This window comes from Corvus kubaryi, unplaced genomic scaffold, assembly GCF_017639235.1.
Source record: "Corvus kubaryi isolate FWS band 111438036 unplaced genomic scaffold, C.kubaryi_AGA036_p1.0 133, whole genome shotgun sequence".
In the NCBI taxonomy this organism is placed as follows: domain Eukaryota; kingdom Metazoa; phylum Chordata; class Aves; order Passeriformes; family Corvidae; genus Corvus; species Corvus kubaryi.
The window spans coordinates 12,726,101-12,753,060 of NW_024580667.1; the positions used below are offsets into that span (position 1 = coordinate 12,726,101).

At 38.7% G+C, this 26,960-nt stretch overlaps 1 protein-coding gene across 7 annotated transcripts in view; it reads left to right on the forward strand.

The window, feature by feature from the left end:
* The window catches only part of SCML2 (Scm polycomb group protein like 2), a 71,993-nt gene that overhangs the window by 20,200 nt on the left and 24,833 nt on the right, over positions 1 to 26,960 (forward strand). For 4 of the 7 annotated variants that reach the window (XM_042037071.1, XM_042037081.1, XM_042037102.1 and 1 more), the window contains 4 exons: positions 6,167 to 6,237; positions 10,360 to 10,594; positions 14,550 to 14,638; positions 16,087 to 16,330. In XM_042037071.1, coding sequence (XP_041893005.1) covers positions 6,167 to 6,237; positions 10,360 to 10,594; positions 14,550 to 14,638; positions 16,087 to 16,330 — 639 coding nt within the window. The remainder of the gene's footprint in view (positions 1 to 6,166; positions 6,238 to 10,359; positions 10,595 to 14,549; positions 14,639 to 16,086; positions 16,331 to 26,960) is intronic. The other 3 variants (XM_042037129.1, XM_042037092.1, XM_042037112.1) reach the window with 1 other exon arrangement.

Genomic DNA, 26,960 nt, shown 5'->3' on the forward strand with positions numbered 1-26,960 from the left:
ATTTGTGTTTTTCAGTAAACTGAGGAAAGTGCACACTTACCAGAAATTATCCACATTCTTAGCTAATTTAGCCTCTACTATCCTCTGCAGGTGCCATAAGGCAGTGTATACATGAGATTGCTGTCAGGATAGCTTCTGTGGGCTGCAGTGAGACAACAGCAACATCCTTAGATACCCTTTGCATGTTCATATTATTTGCTTGAATTTGGGATAGTAAGAAATGTCATGGGCAGTATTGATTAAAGTACAAAATCTCATCAGGAGTTCTTGAGAAAATGACACTGAATTATTTAAATTCTCACTCTGCTCACTTTTCTGTGCCTTCTGACTCCTGATAAATGGTCTGGTTCTTCTTAGGTACCAGAGGAGACAAGTAGCATAGTCACTGATCAAACATGCTGGGGTACTGACAGAGTAGCTGGGTAGTTGAGGTAATGACTTTGCATAAAAGATACAATACCAGCCATATTACAGCCTTCTGCTATTCTATTTACCAGAGCTAATTTTTTCATTTATTTGGATTCTGGCAATCACAGAATGGGTAAGGTTGGAAGGAACCACTGGAGGTCATTTTAGTCCAAGCTCCTGTTCAAGCAGGATCCCCTAGAGCATGTAACTCAGGATTGTGTCCTGAAAACTTATGAATATCTCCACAGAAGGAGACTCCACAGCCTCTGTGGGCAACCTGTCATCTTTGATATTTGTCCCTGTTACTTTGAGCCAGAAAAGGAAGTGTACTTGTCTCTTTTTCCATCTTCTGTGGTGTAAAAGGAGCTCCAGTCAAACTGGACTCAGCGTGTCTGTTTTAAATAATGTTGTCTGACATGACAGGCGGAGTGCTATAAGACATCCCCCCCACCAGCAAAGTGCTTTTCATGTGTGGATAAGATAACCATATTTCATGAGTCACTGGAAAATGTCCCTGCCTCCTCCTGCAGTTGAGAGCAAGGTGTTGAAAAAGCTTTGTGGAGAAGCAGTGCTAAGCATGCAAGCCTTATTCTGTCGTCTGTGTTCTTCCACTTGGTCTGTGCTGTTAACCTAGTGTCTGGGCACTGAACTTCCTAATGAAATCTCAAACGGAGAGGAGTTGTTTGCAAGATCTCTGGTTTTCTACAGATGAGATAATTTTTATCCTGTGTTGTTGCTTGTTGGTGGCAGAGGAGCAGAAAGAGCCTCTTGATGCTAGATGAAGAAAGATGCCATACAGTGTTTTGGGCTAGCAACTAGGAAGTTTGCAGAGTTTCCAGGGGAATGTGTGATAGGAAAAGTTGGAGAGGAGATACAGAGGTGTGAGAAGAATGGGTTAAAAAAATAGATTAAAGTGAGTAGAGAAAGACGTGAGGAGAAGAAAATTTCTAATTGAAGGATCTCAGCATATAGAAAGAGGTACAAGGTATAAAGCGGAGTATGAAATACCTTACACTTAAATGACTGTATCTGCAAGAGTGTGTGAACAAAAATTAAAAGGAAGTCTCATATTTGAAGGAGAGAGATTGTGGGATGAAGACTAGAAATGATCCATCTCCATGTCCAAAGTCTCAGATGGGTGCCAAGGGAACCTAGGGGTGATCTGAGAAGACAAGACGTGCTCCATCTGCCCAAACAGTGTTTAGGCTACAGTGATACTGTATTATATTAAGTCAGATAAACCAGGACCTTAAATTCTACCAATCTGCAAGTGACCATTCATATTTTAAATCTTCAGTTAAAACTTTGTAAAACTTTTGACTTGCACTTAACTGGAGAATTATGTATGGTAAAAGAAGATGGGGAGCACTTCAACAAACTCGGCATTCACTTATTAATGGCAGAAGATGTGGTGCCTCCAGGGGTGCTGAGGTAGGGGACTGATGTCACTATGAGGCTTCTTGCTCCTTTTGGAGAACTTAGAGTGATTGAGGAGGCTTCACAATGACTGGAAAAGGTCAAATAGTGTGCACTGTCAAGAAGGACAAGACAGGAGCACCCGGGGAATTACAGGCTGGCTTGCCTGATCTAAGTCTTCAGGAAGACTATGGAGAAAATCTTTCTAGAAATCATTTCCAAGCAAATAAAGGACAAAGATGAGGTTAGGAACAGTGGAGGTGGATTTGCCAAGTGTGAACCGTGCATGACTGATTGCCTTTTGTCGTAAGTTCTTCTGTAAACAGAGGAGAGCAGTGGATTTTGTTCATGTCTGCTTTAGCAAGGCTTTCTGTACTGTTTCTGTAGGGTCCTTTCAGCCACACTGGTGAGGTATGGTTTGGATAGGTGGATGAAAAACCAACTGGCTTGTCAGGCAGTGCAAGGTCCACCTGGCAGATGGTAGCTAGTGGCATTTCTTAGAGGTCAGTACTAGGGCTGATGCTGTTTTATGCCTTATTGTCAGGTGAGGACAATTGGACAGAACACGCTGCCAAACCAGTTTGTGGGCAGCATCTACTGGGGAGGAGTAGCCAGTAGGTTGGAAGTCAGGACTGCCCTTCAGGTGGACTTGCCAGTGCTGGGGGAATGGAATGGCAGGACACTGGTGAGACTCAGTGGCGAATGGAGAGCCCCTCCCGCCCCCGGGCAGACCGGAGCCCTGCAGCAGCCCAAGCGGGACGCTGGCCGCCTGGAAAGGAATTCGGCAGGAAAGGCCCTGGAGCCCGGCAGGCAGCAGCTGAGTGTGGACCAGCAGCGTGCTCTTGTGGCGGAAGACGTCAACTGCATGGGGATCCTGTGGGCAGGACTGCGGGCAGCAGGCCGGAGGGGAGGGGTTCACTGCTTTGGGGAATTCGGGAGGCTGCATCTGGAGAACTGTGTTTAGCTTTGAGCTGCACAGTACAAGGAAGGCACTGCTATACTGGAGCAGGCTGGCTGGAAGTCCAGCAAGGAAATGAAGGAGCCGAAATGCAAGATGTAAGCAGAAAAACTGGTACTGAAACCAGAAGAAATGTTTCCTTTTCAGCCAGAAGAAGAGAAAGCTTATGGGAGATGGTCATGATGTCTTCAGTTACCTGACAGGCAGATGAAAAGGGGACGGAGCTCCTCTCAGAGCTGCAGTGAAAGGAGAAGTGACAAATACTGGCTGGAGCATAAGAAATTCCTCCTTGATGGGAAAATCTTCACATTGAGTCTGATGGAACCCTGGAGGAGCAGGAGGCTGAACTAGATACCTCCTGGGGTCCCTTTTTGCTTGAGTTACTTTGGGATTGGCAGGTTTGACAAGAAGTGATAGGGTATTGATACAGCATTGCAGAGAGCATCAAGGGTCATTGACCCATGGGTCAGGGCCAGTAATGCAAGCAACTGTGACATAAACTCTGTCCTTCCATTTTTAAATTAGTCAGGCTTTTTTGCAATTGCTGCTTATTTTGAATCACTGTTTAAGAGCTTCATTCCTATGCTGGTTAAAAACTAATATTTTTTTCATTTACAAAAGACTCTAGTTACCTTCTGGTGTGGGTTTTGCGTTGTTCCCTCCCATTTCCAGTATATGCTGATTTGTTCTTCAGCATAAAATTTTCTTTTTCTGTCTAGTTTTCACTTTCCTGGTGGGTTATAAAGTTGTGCTTGTTGCATAATGGTCTTTTCTTAAGCTGTTTAATTCAGCCTGCAGAGTGTGAAGAGAAATGCACATTAAATTATTTAGTGTGAGCTAATTTTCTTCAGGATTTCTTGTTGTCAGAAGCTGAATATTTTCAGCGTCTTTAGAATTAGAAATATGTATAATACAGTTGCTTCTTTACCTGTGCACACTGAGAATACAGAGAAGCTTTCGTGTAGATACTTTTTCAAAGTGATTATCTTTCTAGAGATGCATCTTACATGTTGCACACATACATGTGTCTCCTCTTTCTGTGACTGCAGTAATTAAATGATAATTAGCACCATCTCTGAGAGCTTGGCTCTAATTTAATACAGTGTATCTTCACAGGTGGAGAGCTTCTAATTTAAACTCCAGGACATTTCAGCTTGATGCAAGAGCTTTTGATAGCTAGGATTTAAAACAAAGAGCTAGGCAATGTTGTTTTCATCTTGGCTTTTATCTGCTGCTGGCTGCTTGTGTTACCTTATGTGTCTTTCTAGTAAATGTTCTCTTGAAAAAAAAACCAACCAACTGTTTCTTTCCCTGTGTATTTTTGGTCATCCCACCAAATTTACTGTCCTGTTATTATAATTGAAATAATTTGGGAAATTACTGTGTTACTATATAATTTTTTTGGAGGAGATGAATGAGGGTTTCTCCTGGTAAATGCAATGTCACTGAAGTATCTATATTTGTACAGTCCTTAACACAATGAGGCTGTGATGCATGACTACAGCTTTTACATCATGGTAGATCTGAGACAGCTGGGACACAACTAATGTTTTAGTTTGACTAGTTTTAGTTTTGTTGAATTAGGTACTTTACTAAGGTAAACTCTGATTTAAAAAAAATTTTTTTTTTTTTTTTTTGTAAATCAGAAGGCAACTGAAGTGGCAACTTTATTGTTAGACTCTAAGAAGAATTTTTATGAGACAAAATCTTGCTATCAGTTCATAATATTTAATTTTTGAGCCCTCCTCGGCCTGTTAATGAAAAGAGCTACAAATCTGGAGGCCGCTTTCTGGAGAAAGCTCTGAAGAGCCATTTCTGCCTTCCTGAAATACAAATATCTAATATATGCTTAAGTTACTGTGTCCTGCCTTTTGTAAGTAATACAGAATCAGTGTTACTATATAAATGTGTGAATAAAATTTTCATTTCAAAATGGGCAGAATTCCAAAACGTTGTGTAGAAGTGTCTTTGTTACCAGCCTACACATACTCCAGACCACCAAATTAACAGCTTTTAAGATTTTACTGACTTGTTACTAGTTTCTCACATAGCTAACAAGCACATGGCTTCTGCAGTGCCAAGGACAAATGACTTGCACACTTTTGAGTCTGTTTCAACAAAACCCAGGATCTCAGTAGCCCAAGGGGATGGTTCCCTTTTGCTTGAGGCACTTGATATTGTCAGCTGAATGCTGTGCTACTGCAGGCGGTCTCTGGGTTTGAGACACCACACATCCTTCAGAGAAGCTGTGTGCGAGTGCTGGAAAATGCTGCCATTTTCTGATTGTTTCTTTGCTTCTCCTCTCTCCTGAAAACCGCAGAGATGTGTTTTAAGTGTCTGTATCCAGTGGTGTTTTTGGAAGAATTACTGGCACACCCGGAGCGAGCTCTCCATCATCCCCAAGGATTTTGCTGTAGGCCGTGTGAGTGGCTGTTGCTGAGCCGCTGGGTGGCATCACTGCATCATTTTGGGTTCATCAGTGCTTTATTCTTCAGGAACATCAGAAAGATGCCAGCTGCCCAAACAAAAAAATAAGCAAAAGAGCTCACTTAGATAATTTAGTAACAAAAATATCAGCTGTTCCATTGTAGTTTTTCTTTCACACTTTTTATTAAAATAATTAAAATGCTTGCTTATATCTTTGATGTTGGTACTTCATATTTTTCCATTCATGCAAAACTGGTAACACTAATTAAATCAAATGCAGAATCCACTTGCCCATACACATAAACAGTGCCACTATTAACACTGGAAAAAATACTATGATTTTGTTACTTAGCGTTGCCATAATATTTACCTATATATGCCATATTGACATGATATTCTACAAAAAGAAACCTATTTGTGACTTCAGATAAAAAGAGACAAAGATGCAGTTGGAAGGCTATGCTAATCATTTTGCTTTCTAGTGGCCTGAGGATAGTATTCATAACATATATTTCAACAGAATCCATGTGTCTGTGTTTTTCAATGTATATCATCTCAGTACTCATAAGGTTATCATATCAACCCTGCTGTTAGGGGAACTAAGATTTAGCAAGGCTAATGTGATTTATATAAGGATGCTTGGGAGATCTTATGCAGAGAATTGAATCTAGATATTCTGACTTGGATCATTTTGCATAGGGACCACAAAAAAAAAATTGAAGGAAGGTTTATATTTTTTTTGCCTATTATGTGTTCACCCCTGCAAATTAACAGTACTCTTGAAGCTCCTTCGAGATCTGTATGTGTTTCAAAGGCAGAGTTTCCATTTGAGAATAACTCTGTTCTTGAAAAAAATGTACTCTACAAGATAGTTTTCCTTTCTTTCCTCAACTCCTCATTTAAGTTCCCTTTTAAAAAATGGTGTATATGGTCTTTTTTTTTCCTTGTGTCTTCCAGAACAGTTTAATTGGGATGATTATCTGAAAGAGACTGAATCAGTAGCTGCCCCTCTGCATTGTTTCAGACAGGTATGACAGTTATTATTTTGCAAGTGTGTGTGTATGTATGCCTGTTACAGGGTGATCCTAGAAAAGCTTCCACGTTTAGACTGCTTGCAGACTTCCCATTTGACTTCTTTTGATCTGTAGTTATCAGTAGCTTACAGTTTTGGCAGTTGCTAGCTACGGAAGTTTTTTCATTCTTGGTTTCTGCCTCAAGCCAAATTTTGAGGGTTTCATTAAAGTTGTATCTTTGAACTCCATTTGCCTCTAAAAAAAAAAAAAAGACTAGTTAATGAAAACAGATAGCCTTGTCAGAGTTCAAAAATGTTTTCTACTTTTTTCAATAATCTTAGTGGTACCATGGTTTTAGTGAGAATTAAAAATTTGGCTGATTGTCAGAGGAGTCATTCCTCTGCCCCATTTTTGAAAGATTTCTTTCAGTTCTGTCTAGCTGTGAGATGTTTCTGTAGTAGAGTTTAGTGACCGCTTTTTTCCTGGATCTCTAATATGTTTAATTTTATCTCTTTCTGAACAGAGTGCTTTCTACTTAGGAGTAAAAGAAACTAAAGTTAAAAAAAATCAAGGGGAATATATGGGAAAACAGAGGAAATACTGGATTTATAATGGAGGTGTTTAATGTATTATTTTATATTACACTGTACCTTACAAGTTTGATCCCCCTCACCTGATGGTCTGGTATGTATTTGCAGATGAGGTTTAAATCTACCATCTTGTGTGAGCTAATGACCTCCAGTTATTCAGCCCTCTGGAGACTGAGTCGATCTCTTTAGGCATCTTTCTCTCTGTTTTCCCAAGCTGAGGTATCTCTTGTCTCCGTAAAGTTAAATAGGATTCATTTTGGTCTGTATGCCCTCACTGTGTTAGGAAGATAGTTGCTAAGGAATTGGATTGTTCAGGTTCATAGAAGTGTAATAGGTGTGACAAGCAGTGCATGTCTAGTCTAGTGGCTTGGGCATGTTCAGAAATTGTTTTCTAGGGCCTGTTGGTGGTCTGATTGTACTGTAAATGATACTGGCCTCCAGTGGGGGCCAAATAAGAAGCAGCACAAATTGAATAGTCTGAGAAGGAGAGGAACCATCACTCAGTGAGTCTGAAGCAGTTGCAGGAATGGAGAATAAGGAGAGAGCAACACAGATGGTAGCATTTCCTCATGCTAGATCTTGAATCTCAGCTTGCTCTTTGCAGATGAGGATAAAGGGCAAAGAGCCCCTCACATACTGCTTTCAATGAGAGGTGGCTAAAACCACTGGTGTCCATAGCTCTGAGTGGAGCTCCAGAAATTAATTTCACAGTATGTGTTTTTCACAAGGCAGACACCTCAAACTCCTCCTGGGTAGCGACAGAGAGTGGTAGGATGTCCCTGGATCATTCTGAGGTTAATGCCAGGCAGCAGCATATTCCTGGCTCTTTCTGGGTAAATGCCATACTCACAGACCATAAGCCACCATGAGCAGAGTATATGCTCCCAAGGAATGTAACTACTGCAGAAAGCTGCTCAAAAGCCTTTCCATGTGCCTTTCTTGTATCTTCCTCTTCCCTAGAAATGCTCAAGTCTGAACTGAGCAACCAGATAATGCCTTGAAGGGAGATGCTTAGGTGACATGCATTGACTGAGATAAATCCAAGTGACCTGAATTGCTTAAGGAGTGTGTGAGTTGGAAAGAAGAACTTTAATTTATGTGCATAGTAAATTCAAAACAAATTACATATGCAGATTTTCAGTTTTTCGAAGAGTCGACCTTTAAGTAGAAAGTGATATGCAATGATGATTAGTGTAGAGCTAGATCCTCTCACTACATAATGTTTGCAAATTTTAGAACCTAAAGTGCTTCTGCTTTTTGTAGGACTCATTTGACTTTTATTGGGTTACACATGAATTGTACGTGTCACTATTACTCTGTATAATGCAAAGAAATACGCTGCGCTGGCCAGCCAGAAAATAAAGAGTAGAGAGAAACTTAATTTGACAATTATACCCAGAACTGGTGACCTGTGGGAATTTTAAAAGTTTAAATTTTGTAGTAATTAAAAATTACTTGGGGAACAATAAATTAAAGCCTCTACCGTAAATTAAGACACAGACACAGACAGCTAATGGAAATTTATTAAAGGATTTGTCTTAATTTAGAAGGTATTTTATCTGTTGCTTTAAGTTGTTTTCAATAACTACTTAAAATTTCAATGCCCTAAAACTTTCTTCCAAGCAGTTGAAAATTTAAAATGTAAAAGCTCCGTCCCTTGTAGTTTGAGCAGAACTTAAAGCAAGGCTATTACTGAGCAAGGTTTTATTATTTTATTTAAGGAGGAGTTACCTTTTTAGTAGAATTCCTTGAGTTGTTGGTATTTAAACAAGCTCACCTTTTCCACAAACAAAGAAACAAACTCCTCAATTTCTCAATTTCAGTTGCTTTCCCTGGTTGTAGAAAATAACAGCCTGAGAAGCAATATCCTGAAATTGAATTGCCCTTTAAATTTAATATGCTCAGGCTCCCCTTTCAGCCAGCCTTCTGTCTGAGTGCAGCATTGGCAGATGCTCACTGAGTTTTGCTCGTCTCCTTGGCTTTTGGGCTCAGGCTCCTCCAGGGCTCCTGCTGTTGATCTAGGGTGTGTTGTAAATAGTGCACCTGCAAAATATAGCAAGTAGAGCAAGATGTATTTTAGACATATAAATGTGGTGGAGAAAAAATACCACTAACACTTGTTGCAGGAGCAGATTTCTTCAGTCTTTTCCTGTGTCCGCAGACAGGTAGGTGCACCTCGTCTGCCTGCTCTGGGATCCCCACTTGACCTGGTCAGGCAGGCACAAGGGGACATAGGAGTCCTGTGAGTGTGAATGTGCATGGTTTTGGGTATTCTAACCTGCCTCCTGTATTAGAAGTCAGACTGTTTTAGTCTGGATGGGGTAGCTACTGGGTTTAAATGTCATGGGGAAGGCTGCTTACAGTTCTGGGTGTCTGTATTCAAAAACAACTTTGTACTGAAGAGTTGCAGAAGAGAGTTTCCAGGGTGATAGGAGTCATCATCTCCTAAGAAAAATTTCACTGCTTAACTTATGTACATTGTTGAAAGAGTACTGAGAAAGGGTCAGCTGTAGGTTTTGGTTTTATTTGCCAAAGTGCAAAAATAAATTAAATGATACTGTTGGCCAAAAATTCCATTAATAAAATTTAGGCTGGAAACGAGGAGACAACTAAAGAGAATAGTGAGAGACATTCCATTTCAGTTAGTGTTAATACAAAGTTTTGAACATCATTAGTGAAGTCATTGCCTGCAATACCACAGAAGGCAAATAATCAGACTGCAATCCAGTCAATCTCTGTCTGTAGTGTGTTGATACATGAGTAAAAAATACTCTTTTGTTCATCTTTAGCATGTGACAAAAAGTTCTGCTCAAAGACCAAATTGCATTTGTCACATTTCATTTCCTTGTGCTAATTAAATGAAATTGACATTTCATTGTGTTTGTGATTATATTCAGTTCTCTATGAATAAGCACAAGCTACAGTTTTGTCTTAGCATAGAAGTTTTATATTACTTCAATACTGTTTTCTTTCTTTAAAATGTTAACACTAACTCCTTTTCTCTCTTCTTTCTTTGTAGTGTAAGCTCTTTTTTTGATGCAGAAACTCTTACTTGAGCTTTTGTAGAGCCTAGGGCAGTAGGGTCCAAATTTTGTTTAAATTTCCAAAACATTATTACAATGAGGATAGCTATTTCTTTTGAATTGAAAGCTAATAAACCTTGTGGTTGGGATTTTTCTTTTTTTTTTGGATGTGTGTGTTGGTTTGTGTTTTGGTTTTGGTTTTTTTGAGTTGAATGTCATGTTTCCTAATATCCTTGTATTCCATTCACTTCACTGCTCCCCATCTTTATGTTCGTATCTTCATAAAAATTACCTTGTTATCTTCTTAGCATCCTCATATTTTTAGAAATCAGTCAAGCTTACGCAGTTGGTAGGTTGTCCATCTGCCTTTTCTGACTTGCTGCTAAACACTCCAAGTTTAAAAGCTTCTTTGTATTTATCATTTTTATGATATGTTTAGGTGGAATAAAGCTGTATATTGAACTGTCTGGTAAATTTAGCAATATTAACAACAATAAGAAAAAGTCCTTTACCTTTTATTGTAGTCTAGAGTTCCACCTACGAATGATTTCAAAGTTGGTATGAAACTGGAAGCCCACGATCCTCGCAATGTTACCTCAGTTTGTATAGCTACAGTAATTGGAATCACTGGTGCCAGGCTAAGGTTGCGGCTGGATGGAAGTGACAATAAAAATGATTTCTGGAGGCTTGTGGATTCCTCGGACATACAGCCCATCGGGACCTGTGAAAAGAAAGGGGGCATGCTCCAGCCTCCACTTGGTAAGTAACAAAGCTTCTGAATAAGTGTGGGGGGGGGGTATCACTTTCAGGAAGTCAAATTTACCTTTTTGTCTTGGCAACTTCAGTGGTATTAACATTTCGCCAAACCATTGTTTAGTTGAAAAAGAGGTAAGTAAACTAGTTGTGGCTAAGCGAATTGTGGCTTTTCCTTATTTTTTCATTCTTCTGACGAAAGAGTGAGCAGGTTTTTTTGTTGTTTTTTTTTAATAGGCCCTTAATATTAAATGTGCCCATTCTGTAAGTGTTCCCTCACATACAGCCTGCCTTAAGAGTGTGTATACAGTGTTTTGTTGCATGATGCCATGCATGCTTCCGCTGGGAGCCCTTGGAAAGAGCTGGGGAAAGCCAGCTTGCCCCTTTACTCATCAGTGCATCCGAGCAGCTTACAAGAGGGCACTGGCTGCTACAGGCCTGGGAAGCCTCGGCAGGGCTGCTGGAGGCATGCCCCTGCAGGGCAGTCAGGATGTTTCCTTGGGCACTGAGCAAATTGGTTGTGTTCTGGGACAGGCAGCATAAGGTGGGTTAGTGCAGAGTTGCAGCATTCTGCTCTGAATTTTTACTCTGAGGTAGTAAAAAGCAGCACTCCAGAGCTCTAGCAAACTGCAGGCTTAGACTGCGTGACATTCTCATTGCCTCAAATCAGCATACATTCAGGAATGTCAGATCAGTTTGTCATGGTTGGTTTGTGAGCACAACGAATGCTCGTGAACAAGGTATAGCTTTCTTATGCTTAGAAATAGCATGCAGAATTTCTTTTGCCTTCCATGAGCAATATGAGTGACAACATTATGCCTCCCCAAACTGAGAAATAGTGCTTGGGTTTAGTCTTATTGAGGAAGTTTAATAAATAGGGAATTCTACAAAGCAATTCCTTGTTACCTCGTGAATGGTCAGAGGTGACTCTGACTAAACTGCTAGAGGTAGTAAAATGTGACATCGCCTTTCTTTGCTGTGATTCACCTGTATATTTAGATCTACATTCTTGTAGATCTTACATTCTTGAAAGCTATTTGTCAATAGCTTAAACTTCTACACATGAAAATATTTAAAGATTTCACAATGATTTGCACATAGTTTTGCTTTTAAAAAAGAGGAAAAATAATGACCAAAATTTATGTGAACACTCTTTCCCCTGTTATCTTGTGATCTTCTGTAATTTTTATAAGATGTGAGAAATAATGTTCTCAGTATAAAAAATTACCTGTGTACAGAAGTTGGTTGCTGCAGCTTTTCCATCTTATGGTTATGAACCTATTCTGGTTTGGTTTTATTGGTAATTCTCGGAGAATTCTCATTGGAGGTTTAGTGAGGATAGATATGCTTTCCTCTTAGTAGCCTCTCAAAAAACTTGTCATCCTGCTTTGGAATCAACTTTCAGTTTTTTTGTTTGAAAGGTGAAAAGTATCATTTCACTACAGTATGAGTCTTGATTTGCTTGTAGGGAGACAGACACAGGAACAGTTGACATAACCATTAAAACACTTCACATAGGTTATACGAGTAGATTTTTGTGCTGTTGTGCTCCTTCAGAAACACAAGAAAAGCAATGCAACTGGGGTGCCAGTCTAGAAAAATGTTGCTTACTTTAGATACAGTTTGAGCCCAGAAGGGCTTTTCTTCCCGTCTCTCCTTTGGATATATAGAGGTTTTGAATGAAAACACTGGGAATTCCTGACATCATGGAAAAAGTTTATTTATTTTTTCTTTCTTTCCAAGAAGTTTCTCAGTTTAACCTCTCTGAAGTTCTTGATATAACCTTGTATAATGAATGAAGTCATACCAGTATAAAAAATGGAAGAGTATACCAGCTCCTTCAGCTGCACACATGTACAGTGTTAAAAATACGGCTTCAGGAGCAAAACAGTTTTTAAAATGTGTCTCCAAACGAGAGTGATGAATAAAACAGCTCCGGGTATGTGTGATGGGGGCATTTGATTCGTTAAGAGGAGAAACTTTCCATGACCATCAGCAGAAAGGTTGATGCCTTCTCCTCAGATACTGTTTCTTATTCTTATTTGGTCAGGCTGCCTGCACTGCAGCACCTAAGAAGCAGCTATTTCTGTGCACCCGGGCATATAAGTTTACCTGCCCTCTGAACAATTGCTGGTTATTCAGAAGAGAATGTGAGTGCCACTCTTTTGGCCCTCCTGCCCTAGATTTTTCTAGAGATAGGCTAAATTCCAGCAATCAAACATTCTGGCATACCTAGATAAATTTTTGAAAAAGCCTTTTTGGCAGTTTTACAGCATCCTGTTCCTGGGCAAAGCTGGGAGATAATTGGGTGTATAATTACCTCCTGTTAGACATTTAACCAACAGCTTTTTTATTCCTTAGTAGTAAGGAACCTTCTGGATACTAATGTTCCACTTCTATCATAATAACTAGCTTAAAATAGTCCCTCCTACCTGATTTTTGCATGGGCTTAATTATGCATATTACATAAGGGTTTTGAGAAAGTGATTATTGCAGCAAAGTGTACCTGTTCCAGCCTCTGTTTTCCATAGGTGAGCTTTTTGTTGTTGAGAGCTTAATGTTCTGGGCAAATTACGTTGCAGATAGCATTTTCTCTGGTTTTACCAGGACAACTAAAGGCCAAATGAAGTTAATTGAAACTGTTGTTTAGTTGTCATTCCTCTGTCTTGCTTGTGTATCTTTTCTGGGCTATCTAGTTGGGAATATCATGTTTCAATAACGTGTTCAGGTTTTATAAAGACTCTGGTATGAAACTGGGCCTGACAATCAGCTCAGTGATCCCCAAATTATGACACCATTTATCAAATAGGAGCTTTGCATTCATTTAGGTGTTGCATAGGTAGTTCTGGCTTGAAAACTGTTTATTCAGCTGAAGATAGCTTAAAGCTATGAGCAAAAGAACCACTACAGCATATAATCAAATTTTAGATGAGTAAATTATTTAACTGATGAAGAATTGCAGCTATGTTTCACCTTTCTAGTTAGAGATTTTTAAGAGAATTGTTAAAGGTCAGTTATGAGGGAACTCATGAGCTCTTGGCAGATTATGGTACTATCTGCTTTGTGGAAAAAATTCCGATTTGCTGTATTATGTCTGTTTCTCTGCAGAACTGTTCCAGACATCTAACTGCTAAAGAAGCAGGAAAAAATGTCCACTATGTCTGTTATCTTACTCATTACTTTAAAACATTCATTTGGAAAGCAAAGAAAGCAAAAGAATTTTTTGTTCATTTTGTTTTATCTTTTAACTGGAAAGTGGTTGATTGTGAGGGAAGATTATCTGAAATAATGTTTTCAGCCAAACCTTCTGTTCTGTTGGAATAAGGTGGTTCATCTAAACAAATTTGATTGTTGTTTTTGATTTTTATTCACTTGTTAATGAAAAATAGAAAGACCTTGTGGTTTATGTTTTTCAATATGATACATGATTTATTAAATTTTTCTTTTTGTTCACTCTTAGGTATTCTTTGTTATTATGGCTATTTATGTATGTATTTTAATGAGGGAGGGAGAAAAAACAATTGCTGGTTTTTGTCAGTGGTTTGGTGAAAAAATAACAAGATTCTCAAAAATAAAAAAGTATCTTCTCAATAAATGAGCTAGAACCTGAAAAGAAAGCTAGGTGCTTGTGCCAGGGAAGTTCCACTGGACCAGGGAGTGTGTGGGACAACCTAATAGTCTTCTGTACTAGAACTTGCATGTCATTAAATCCTAGAAATTTATCTGTAATACTTGATGTTATGATGAGTGATTTTGCAGGCAAGTCACTCAGAATGGAAATGAAGCACAGCTTTCTGCACCTACAGTGACCATGTTAGTTTCTTCTTAGCTACTTCTATTCTGACCAGGTCTGAAATAAAGGGAATGAGACATTAGTGAAACAGACTGTGTCCTTTTCCTCCTATTGTATTTTACAAACTGAAAGTAGAGCCATTTGTTTGGTTTTTTTGTTTGTCCTCAGGGTTCCAGATGAATGCATCCTCTTGGCCAATGTTTCTCTTAAGAACTCTAAATGGAGCTGAAATGGCACCTGCAGCATTCTTTAAGAAGGTAAGAAGAAAAGCATTTCTAGTGAGCAACTTCCTATCAATTGGTCCATGGTGACATTTTTTAATGTGAACGCCAAGATATTACCCTGTTGTCTGCAGCACAGACAGGGAAGGCAAGACTATTACTTAAAATGACTTTCAACTGGATTGACAATCTATGGAACAAGACAAAAAGGAATCTGCTTCTAGTCTGTAGAGACGGCCATTTCTTTTCCTGAGCTGAGTCTTCAAAGTATGGTGTGTTATTTAGGAAAATTGTGTTTGCTCATTTTTTGTCTCATGGATTTTAGATAAAATACATACCACATTTCTTAACAGCACTGTACTCATGTGAATGTGCACAGGAGTAAAAAAAATTAATGGGGAGTGAGAGCCATTGGAATACAGTAGTTCTTGGAAGGGTTTTGTTAAACATTTTCATTGGGCACACACTTGTCATTTAAAATATAGTGAGAAAGTAGTTGAAAATAGCAGAAAAAGCCATTCTGTTTTTTAAACATGACTCTTGAGTAAGTTACTGTGAAATATGGAAAATTATATAAAAATAACAGTAGTATTAAAATGACTTGTTGGTTCAATTTTTTGTTGAGGTGATAAAACTCTGCTATCATATTGAGTGTCTTCTTTTTGGGTACTGAGAGTGATACTGACAAGTATGTCAGCAAATCAAACAGTTGGGTTCAGGCCTGCAATCACGTCACTTGGTGTTAACTTCATATAATTACAATTTTTTTTAGATAAGATAGTATAAATTTTCTGAGGCATGATGAGCCATGCTTATCTGTGCTAGCCTGCAGCACATCTGAGATGGGCTTGGATAATAAGGTTCTTAAGGCTGAGGTGGTAATTTGTGTTCTGTCAGATCACAGCTCCTGCTGTGGAGGTACGCTTATGCCAGTCACATTCACTTGATTTTTGTTTTTCTTTTGTCCACTTGGAATTGGTCTAAGGCCAACTGAGTTAACAGAGGCCTATAAATAATGTCCAATGCTATTGAATTTTTCATGGATTAATTGAGAGGTAAAGCTTTTACCAGACAGTTATCAGTCCCCAGGAATATCCATGCTCTGCAAACCTCTTCTTTATTAGCATGTAATAATTTCATTTTAGTGTCTTGGCTGTCTTGCTGCCCAGACATAATGTATTGGTTGCAACCTACTGCTTATGTAAATACTTTTATCAGGGTATTTCTGTCATGGAGAATTTTGCTAATTATCCCAGCTATGTTTGGGGGAATAGAGTGAAGATTTTTGTAGTGCAGAGGAGCAAACGCAAATTTGAAATACAAGTAAGTTTCCTTGAATGTGTTCTATAACTTTTTGAGAGTAGTGACTATAAGTAGTAAGAATGTTGAGGAAAAATAAAGGGCTGTTACTTTGTTTTGGTTTAGTTTTTTCTTTTTTAACAGGTCATAGAAATACAAATATTCTACCACGCTTATTTTTGTAGGAACCACCAAAACCTGTGCCAAACTGCTTTAAAGTTGGAATGAAACTTGAAGCTATAGATAGAAAGAACCCATACCTGATTTGCCCAGCAACCATTGGAGATGTTAAGGGAGATGAAGTTTTTGTTACATTTGATGGCTGGAGTGGAGCATTTGACTATTGGTGCAGGTGTGATTCTCGAGATATTTTCCCAGTCGGATGGTGTAGCTTGACAGGAGATACATTACAACCACCAGGGAACAATGGTAAGATGACTAATAATATTGCTTAATTATTTTTCTCCTCAATTACAGCAGAATTTTAAAATCCAGCTGGCTATATGCAGATAAGACTGAAGATTTGATTTGTGAGTAGCAGACGAGGATGAAATATTGTTGAATTTTATTTATGTAGCTTAAAGCTAATAGAAATCACTGGGAAACAATTTTTGCCTGTTCATAGTATCTCCAGGAATGTGTTTTATTTAATGCTGTTAGGAGGACTTCTGATGATCTCTAATTTTTGTGTGCTTGTAAAAATCTTGGAACTAGATTTGCTGTTTGTGTTATTGATAGATACATGCTCCTGTTTAGTGATACTAATATATTGGCTGCTGCAGCACTTCATGTTTAACTGCTAAGTAAAGTAGTCTTTGCTTCTGTGATGATTGTAGGTCTAAACTATGTATTTAGTGTTTCTTCTGTCATACTCACAAAATTCTGTCTTGCATGTGTGTATTCTGAATGCTTTGTCTTCCTCTTGCCTTTAGGGATGTTTGTTGATCAGATGATAGTGTCTCTTTAACTAATGGCCGCTGTGCTTTATAATGAACTACTATCTACCTTAGAAAGAAGGGAAATAGCATGAAGGGGGGTATCCCTCAGTGTAATCCCTTTGCTACTCTGGGGTCTGCTTGTCAGGATTCTGTAGTGTAAGGCTTTTCTGTCAAACTGTTTGAGCTTTTCTATTCTCATCCCATAAAAATTTGTCAGGAAGAGAGATTTTGAAGAAGAGGAGTCATATTTTAATTAATTTCTTTATTAACCAGAATAATTTTTTCTCAGTGAGAATTTTCACAGCTGGTGTTAGGTGAGTAAGGAACAAGGTGACTGGTGTCACAGAACTCTCAGTGGAAGTATGAAAGGAGCAGAAGCAAGAAGGCAAGAAATCAGTAATGTTTCCTGCCCTTTCCATCCCCATTGTTTTTCTCTGTCTTTTGGCAGCAGATCAAGAGCTGTATGGAAAATCTAACTGGAATTAGTTAAGGGTATCTCTTCATCCTTGCTCTCACCTGCCTGTCTGAAGTTACTGCCAGGGGTCATAGTACCTGGAATCGAATTCAGTCCATTTTGGCAGATTTCAGCAAAGGAGTAACTACATGTGTAGCTGTACTGTCCAAAATGATCTGCTGGTACAAACCTGCAGTGAGAGGGAAGGGCAAAGTCATGTGAGGAAAATGTACCTTCGATCAGAAGTCATCTAATAGGTGCCACGCTGACCTTAGTCTTAATGTTTCTGTGCTCCCAATCTCTAAAGTGTCTTTCTCAGCTTCTTCAGAAGGTTGACCTTGTCTTGAGAGGTCATGAATGAGATGTGTTATTACAGTTAAGTTAATTATTTCTTTACTGTGGGGGTGACTGTGCACTGGAACAGATTGCCCAGAGAAGTTGTGGAGTCTCCCCTACTGGAGATATTCCAAAATCATCTGGACACAATCTTGTACTCTGGGATGACCCTGCTTGAGCAGGAGGTTGGACCAGATGACCCACTGGTGGTCCCTTGCAACCTGACCCATTCTGTGATACACAAGAGGGGCTGTGTAAATAAGTGGCATAGAATTTTTTAAATGTATTTTTGTGACAGTTTAGATTGCTGAGTCCAATTTCATCTTCTGGAAGGAATATTATTAAATTGTTTAGTCTACTCCAATTTCACTGCTGGAAAGCCAGCAATATTTTGAGGTAATACATCCAGAATTTTTCTTGCCTGATTAGTGCTTGATACAGCTCAAAGTTGCTTGACAGTAAGTAAAGCTGGTTATGCAATCCAGTTCTTCAGGTAATAAACAAAATTCAGACTTGAAACCCCTATGCAGGTAGGATACTGCTGCTTTGTAATGAGAAACAAAAACACTTTAGGCATTAATAAAACCTGAAGCAAGGTTCTTACAGACTTGTAGTCAAAACTGAGAATTTTGGACATGTAGTAGAAACTGAGTGCAGAGAGGTGCAGGCTGGAGTGTTTTTTATTTTTGATTCTAAAAGTGGGCCAAAAGTTAACTGCAGTTTTATTGAAATTGTGTGTTCATTTTTCCCCATTCTGGGCATAAATAATTTGTTATTTCTAGTTTGCTTTGTGTTGTTATTTTTTATGTACTGTTTTTATGTGTTATACACACTTACTGAATTTACATAGCTGGATGAAATATTTTTTGCTCTCAGGTTAGGTTTTTTCCTGTTATTTGATCACTATTGAGCCATTAAAAAACTGCAGTGACAATCCTTTATTAAGATGTAAATAATAGCTTCAAGAAGAGTATAATCAAGTTGTTTCAATTCAGAAATATGATAATGTTGTCAGGATTCTTCATTACATCACACTAACATTGACTACTCCTGTTAAGGGAGAAGATATGACAATTACTACATTGCAGGGATCTGCTTGGAGTACTGAAGTGTTATTCTGGTCTGGACTTTTTTCCTGCTGGTTACTTCAGTTTTTCTGCCTTGAATTTCTGCAACAGAAAGTGAAAATAATTGACTGAGAGTGGCTTGAATCCCAGAGTGAATATGAAAAGTATTCTTGATTTTTGTAACTACCTTTCCTGAAATCATTTAAATGTGTTAAATCACTACTTAGAGGACTGGAAAAAAAAGCCTCAGATTTTAGTAAACATGCAAAGTCAATATCCTGCAATCTAAGTACAAAAGCGATAAAGGATGGTTTAAATTTCATTCACATCTAGGACAACAATTTCCTGCCATGAGATGTGTTTTGGGGTCTAATTTAGCCTTTTGAAAGAGAGATGACATGCAGTAGGAGAGACAGTATGAAAATTAGGGAAGATTTTATTTCAACTGTCTACTTTCTTAGCCTTTTAGGATGCCCAGAGAGATTGTAGGACCTCTGCTATGGGAGGTGTTTAAGAACAGTTTAAGTACAGGCTTCTAGGATGTGGGGAAGTTTTTTCAGACCAGATTACGTGTTATATTTACTCTTTATAACTGTATCTTCTGTACCTCTCATTGGTATTAGACCGCTCATGAACTAAGATAGAAGATAATACAGAGAAGTTAGGTGAAAAGTTGTTTTGGACCAACTGTTGATAGCCTTCAGGCCCTAATCTTTGTGTTTATGTTTTGTCTTTGGTTCTTATCAGAAGATGTGACTTCAGTGGACTTGGCTGGATGTCAGGACATGTGCACAGTGGTATGAAATGTACCATTCAATATTTATACTATCAGAAACTGTGCTAATATTGTAGTTTGTGTCATTAGAAATATCTCCTATAGTAGTAATTGGTTATGTATGGTTTGACTTCAGTGCTTGATGTTGGCTTGTCCTGCTGCCTCAAGGCTAATATTTTAAGAATGCATAGATTGTTTTCTCTGTGTCTCTTGGTCATTTAGATGCTTTTAGAGATGAGTTGTTATCCATAAACAGTGTTGTGAAAAGTACCTAATGAAAGAGGTTGACATGGTAATGTCTATGCTGGACCACTCTGAAGGACCATCTGCTCTTGAAGGCTCTCTACGGCCCTGGCTGAAAGCAGATGTCTGAAGAAGAGTATAAGACGCAGGAGACAGGTTTGCAGAAGTATTCCTAGTATCTGTCCATCTCCAGCCCAGCACCTTCCAAGCCCAGAATAATGCTTTTGTGCTGAGTACCTTCTCAGGTACTCAGCATAAAAGGGGAGGAACTTGATCTAACCTGTTCTATTATATATTGGAGCCATCTGAACTTTTAGCACCTGCAACATCCTTTTTAGCACCTACTACACAAGGTGTTCTCTACTTGAGTGTATTTTTGGTAGAAAAGAAGATATTCCTTTTCCTTGCTGATAGTTTCATTTGTTGTCCTTGGTTTCTTGTACTGAAACAGCTTCTTGTACTTCCAGTACTTTTACAGGAAGAGTTTGGTTTTGTTGTTCAGGGGTCAGTTTTATTCCTGTGGTCATCCTTGTTCTTCTGTACTGTTTCCTTTTCACTTAGGGCATTTTTGAGCCACTGGATCCAGAAGTGCACAATATATTGAAAGTTAGTGACGTAGTGGTGCCTGCTATTATGTCTTCTGTTCCTTCCATGATTTTTCATTAACTGGCATTTGGGATTTTTGGACTTCTACTAATCTTAGGTGCTTCCTTGGAGTGAGTATGAATGCAAAAAAAATCAGTCTTGTTGCTTTAGTGTTACCTTCTGCATTTGCTCATTCTGAAATTCGGTCATCTCTTGGGTCCACGTAACTTCTGCTTTTGATATACATTAAGAAGGCTTTTAAAGTTTTATATCTTCTGCATGTTTTTTATTCACTCTTTTTCTAGGCCAAATGTGTTGTACTTTCCTATTTAACCACAACAGACTGTAATTTTTACTTTACTCAGTTGAATAATAGAAAGCTGTTACTATGCCCAAGAATATTCTTGATATTCTTGTATTGCTCTATAGCTCGTTTTATCTGAGGGTTATGATTGAAGTAGGCAGCAGGTGACTGGAGATAGAACAATTTCTATTTGCTGTTTCTGTATAAATTCATTTTACTGTTTAATTATTACATCTAAATTGCAGTTACTTAGGCAACCCACCTTTTTATTTATAATAGAAGTAAAACCTTTTCCATAAAAGAGAGAAAACAAAAGAATGACTGGGGACAAGCCATGTGGGAAATGATAAGTAGTTTCACCTGCAAAGATTGATTTCAGTATTAAGTAGTAGCTATCATTTAGATGTGAACAGGATCTGGAGAAAGAGGGATCAGTTTCTATATATCCATGATTCCCACAGTTTTATGAAGCTGGATTTTTGAAGGATAAAGGTGATGCAAAGAACTCGAAAAGGTGGAACTGCTCTCTGTGCTCTAAAAATTTGGGAGGCCAAGGGGAAATGGTTAAGTAATTAAAAAAAACCAAACCCAAAAACATAATACACTGTAGCTTTTATCCTTAGTCATATTCCTTTTTTTCCTCTCATCTGTCTCCCCCTCTTCCCTATGTCCCCTCATTGCTTTTCTCCTGATTTAGTGCATTTATTGTCAGTGAGGGCAATCTTCTTTCATTACGCTAATCAGCGTGTTGATGTTAAAGGTCTCCTTCTAAAACTGTCTGCAGCAATAAGAGTAGTACAGGCTCAAGCAGAGATTTAAAAGTATCTTATTTGTCTATTTTATGATTTCTAAGTTTTATTTAATTTTCAGTCATGTTCTCAATATTTACTTTGTGCAGATTTTACCAAGCTATATACTGGAGATGTTCTTCTCTGTTGCTGATGAAATTCTGTGAAAATAGCTCTGTTTTCAGCTGAGTTGTACACAAATGTGCAACATCAGTACAAACCTAAGTACTGCTCTGTTTGCAGATGAAACAAAAGAAGTGTTGAAACTTTAGACAGCGCTACAGTTAGATCTGTGAAGACTCTGTGTCATTTAGAGTAGCCAAAAGAAAATCAGATAAGCATGGTAATTAAGTTTCATTAAAGAAAAAAAAAAGTTAAGTGCTACAATTTCATACTCCTGGAGGTTTTATTTTTCTGTCAGTGCAGCCAGCTTCTCGTCACAAGCAGATCACAGTAGTTAAATCAGGCACATACAGTAAGCAGATTTATGCTGTCTTCAGAATTGTACATGAAAAACTCCTCAGTGCTGCAGGCTAAAATCTGATTTGCCACATTCTCTCAAATGTTAAGCTTTTTTTATTTGGCATTAATGTTTCTTGACATCTCGCAGCAAGGCTTGGATAGTGCTGCTACAGGGCAGTAATCACTTAAGAAAAAATAAAGGTTTTGCCTTTCCCAAAGATGTGACCTTATTTTAAGTGTGGATTCCTCATCATCTTACCATGTTTATTTATAAGGTAATTGTAATTTTCTTGTAAATTGGAAGTACTCCAACACATGTATTTTTGATGGTTACATGGAAATTTTTTTTATTTGCTCTTATTCAGGTCTTATGGACACTGCAGTTATTTCAGTATACTCTAAACAGAAAGTTGTACTACTGTGCAGACCTCCTACCTGCAGCTTGAGTAGTAGAAGACCCTGCTCCTGTGGGGACTAAGCAGTAAAGAGTTACTAGCTTACTTGTGCCAAGCCACAGCAAGTGGTTGTGGTCCCTACTAGTGGATGGGATTGAGTGGATATTTTCCAAATCTGTGTTAATAGGGATAAGCTCTGTCCAGAGTATCAGTGCTGTCATTCGGATGCTGAGACAAAACAAATTGTGGCCTTGTGCTATCCATACTGTGTATGTCTTTTTTTCTTCCCTGGAAGCTTGTTGTATTCTGTTGTCTCATTTTGGGCCCACCTTTCATCCTGCTTATGCTGTTGAGGAAAAATAATGGCAAAACCAGGGCAGAAGCAGTAACGATGGGGTGAAAAGTCAGGTTGTTATATTTGTACCAGTGTGTAGGGTTGGGCTTTGCCAGACTTATTGACAGATTCATCATCAGCACATCTAAGATCACTTTAGGTAATTTAAGTTTATGCTGTTTTGATAGTTTGAGTTATTTACTTGCTTTCCTCCTTGTCTTCTTTCCTTCCAGATTATCAACAAAATACAGGGGTTTTTTTGCTGGAGTTTGTCTGGTTTGGGTTTTTTCCTGATGTGGTTGCAGTGGCAACACTTTTGGAAGGGTGAGACTAGAAGCTGGCTTTTCACAGTTCTTGGTTTCTGGGGACTAACTGAAAGATCTTCCAGAAGACTTTCTTTTGTGTTGCTTGTACCCCCCAAGTCCTGCATAACCCCCGCCCCAGCTTAGGTATTAAAAGTTGGGGTTTTTGGAAGTGATGTGTGTTAATTTGGTTAGCAATGGGTTTTGATGGATCTTAAATGGTATTTTCAGTGGTTGGTTCTGTAGAGGCTGGCTTGCCTACCTCTTGAAAATGTGGGAGACTGGGAGTGGGGGTGAAGGACTGAGGGATTGAAGGTGCTACAGTGCTGCCTGGGGAAGTCACTGGGAGATAAATGGTTTTTATTTCCTCCATTTTTGTCTTACATTGCTTGGAAGCCTCCATTTCGCCTTGCAGTCCTGTGTAAGGCAGGCTAAGAATTTTTTACAGAAGACAGAGACTTTTAATTTCTTTTATTATATTGGTAACAGAAACTGAAATCTAGAAAACTGCAAGCTGCAGTGTCATGTCTTGCCAGTATGGATGCTGAAGTTTCCAAGTGTGGTGTTGCTTTTTAGATAGCAAAATAACGACTTATAACTGATTTTGTATCATAGCAGCATATCAGTTAGTATCTCACAGCTACCTCATAACCAGAAGTGACCCAAACACAGATAGGAAGAGGTGAAATGTATTACAGACAGTTATGCTTTTGTATGGCTCTGTTGTTCAATTGAGACATAAGAACATAAATTTTTATAATCCTTGGCAGTAAGCTGTTTTGAAAAATTGCTAATCTTTCCCTCTTCCTTTGCCAGTTGTCAAAACTATCATGATAATAGCTTACTGTATTAAAGAAGGTTAATTTTATAGTTAAAACTCCAGGCTAGAACTCAGGAGATAGGTTTCCATTACTTCTCCTATGGAATGCTCACATGGCTTTAGGGTAAGTTGCTAAATCTCTTAGCCTCATTTTTTTAATCTGTGCATGAGAGAAGGACCAAATTTTTATACTCTCAGAAAAACATTGGGTTTATATATTGGGGGGGTGTAGGAACAATAATACAGTACAAATAGAATTTCTGTCTTGAAAGAAAATCTGGTTTTAAAAGTGAACTACTTTTTTTACTGGTCTAATTGGCACCTTCACCTCAGGTAGCAATGCTTTGTTCACAGAACATATGGCAAGGTGAGCCCCTACCTTGCTTTGTGTAATTTCCCTTCAGCTGTTTTCAGTCTTGTCTTGTAATTGCTGTTCTGTGACACTAACTGAATGGGAGATTTATAATGTTTAAATATTACAAATCTGAACCTTTTTTCCCCCCTGCTTTCCATAAAAACATGGAGTGAAACTGTCACTGCTGATTATTTGAGGGAATTTTACTAATTAGAATTGCATGAGAATTCAGGCTTTTGAGCTGTCATCTGTTCCATCCCCTTCCCAAGTACTGGAGGTTTCAGTAGCTTCAGATTTCACAGTTGTCTTAAAGATCTTACTTATTCTGGCAAGAGATCTTGGAGATAACATTCTGGGGTCAAATTTTGCAGTTCTGTATGTGTCTGGGTAGTATTTCTGCTTCTGCAAGCAGAATTTGGCCCTCATGTAAAGCGTAACCTTTTGGGTCCTTTCCATGCAAATGAGCTCAGTTGCCTGCAGTAGGTCTGCTTGTTTCAGCGAGGGACTGAGTTGTGGCTATGCATGGTTGTGAATTCCAAAATACAGAATTTGGGGTTTCTCTTACATGAAATGCAAAGTTTGCAGGTGTTGGGATTCTCACAGAACCGTCTGGGGGGGGAAGAAAGAATGTTTTGAAAGAGAAGTATTTGAAAGTACGAAAGCTGTTTATGAGTTGCATGAAGAGCTAGATACCTATAGCCCACACAAACCTGGCAGTATAACTAGAGCTCTGTGAACTTTGAAAGCGCTGCTTAGGTGCTAACATTTCTATGGTAAAGTATGTCTGTGTAGTGTGACCTCTGTTCTTCAGTTACTGAGGGTGCCTGTACAGGTTTTGGCTCTAAATACGGTATTTGGGAAGGAAAGCCGTGCAATGCATCCCCCTCCTGAAACTGGAGTGGTGGATATTTGTGTAGATGAGCAACATGACACAAATGCTTGATTTTGTTTGTGCAAATGAGAGGGCCTTTGTGATGCAAAGCAGCATCCTGAAAAGGCAAATGTGCTTTTTTGGTTGTAAATATCCCAGCTAAATACTGCAGTAATTGCAAGCAGAGCTTGGCATTTTTCCTCTCTATTCTCTTCATCGTTATATTTTAACAAGTTCTCATGAGACTATTAAAATGTCTTAGTTTTTGGAACATGTGGCCTAGTGGGGATAACTCTGTCTACAGATGCAGTGGGTTGGCAGCTTGATTTTGCATGTCTTTTCATTTCCCCCCAGATCCTGTGACCCAGTGTAACCTTTGGTCTCCCTCTGAAGGCCGGGGTGAGGGAAGTATGAGCAGGTGACTGATGATCACTGTCAATACAGCCTGCAGACAATATGGGAATTACTTTAGCAGTCTCCCACTCCCTTGTGCTCCCCCCATCCTCTCTTAAATCAACAAATGCAAATAGCAGCTTCCTCATTTGCTGCTATCTCCGGAGGCTGCTCAGGCTGCATGGGCTTTGTTGCCATCCTTCCTATTGAAAAAAGCAGCTTCAGCCCTAGGCAGAAGGAAAAATACCGAGTGGGACCTGATTCCCCCCGCCCCCTTAATGGTTAATGCTGCTCATATTTGGTTCTCTGGCGTATACAGGTAGGAAGATGCTGAGATAAGGTAGTGCTTGATGGTGTGGTTCAAGAGGGCAGCCTGAAGTGGCTGGAGCTGTTTGCATTGTTACTCTTTGTCCTGGAAGGGGATAGGGATTGCCTAGTGTCCAAAACTCATACCTGTGTTCCTAGAACCTGTTGATGTGAAAGTAGTGTGTATTTAGCAATAGCTGTGTCTTTACTGTGCAAGAATAGAAATGCATTTGCTAGATTTCAGCATAGGCAGAAGCACAAAGAATTTGTTAAACAACATTTTTTTACAAGGTTATGATTGTTTTGTTCAGTGCATAGTTGGGTGGCACAGATAAATAAATATAGCTGCATTTTATATTGTTGTAAGTATAATACAGGGCACAATATCTAGTATTGTATTGGGCAGCATACAGTTGATACTGTTTTGCTTTCCAGATATACAGCTTAACATGAGTTACTGTTCAGCAATTCAGGGACATGAGAGTAATGCTGTGCCAGCATTTGGTTAAAATTCTGCTCATCTTATTTTAAACTGTCATTGCATATGAAAATATGTTTTGGCACACATAAATAAAAGGAAAGTGATCACTATGTACATCCAGAAGGTGGTCCTTCTCAGATACCTAGGGATATCATGTCTGCATTTGATGTATTAGGATTGCAACCAGTCATAATGAAGATATTTCTTCTGAACTGCCATTTAGGAATATTAGATTAGTAACTGAATCAGGCAAATAGCAATGTATGTAAATGCTCCTACAGCTTTAGAAATGAGTGTCAGTAGTACTTGTATTTTATAAGAGGTCTGTGTACAGTGTGTATTTCATCTTACAGTGACATTTTCTATTGCAAATACTTAATAACAGTTAACTCCTGAATAAAGATACAGAGTTAAAGGAACAGTTGTAAAGCAAGGTGCTGGACTGTTAAGTTGAATATGATTCACAGAGCTAGGCATTGAAACTGTTACTCAATCTTTGAATATGTTATTTTCTCAGTTTCTCATTTTAAAAGTATCTTTGTGTTTTATTTTTTGTTTTACTTGTTTACCAGAAAGCTTCAACATACTAATATTTCAGGGAAGAAATATTCAAAATTCACAAAAATCTAGAATTAACAGCCCCCCATTTCATGCTCCTTTTCATGCAGCATGAATTAGTGCTTTGAATCAGGCACTGGTGACCGACACAGTCAAAGCCTGCTTGAACTCTAACTTGCAATACTTCTAAGTTATATCACATTAAGTTCATGGTATTTAAGGTTGGGGTGAATCACATGAGTTTCACAATCAGCAAGATGCAAAAGGCTGTGATAGGGGCAGTGTGACACTA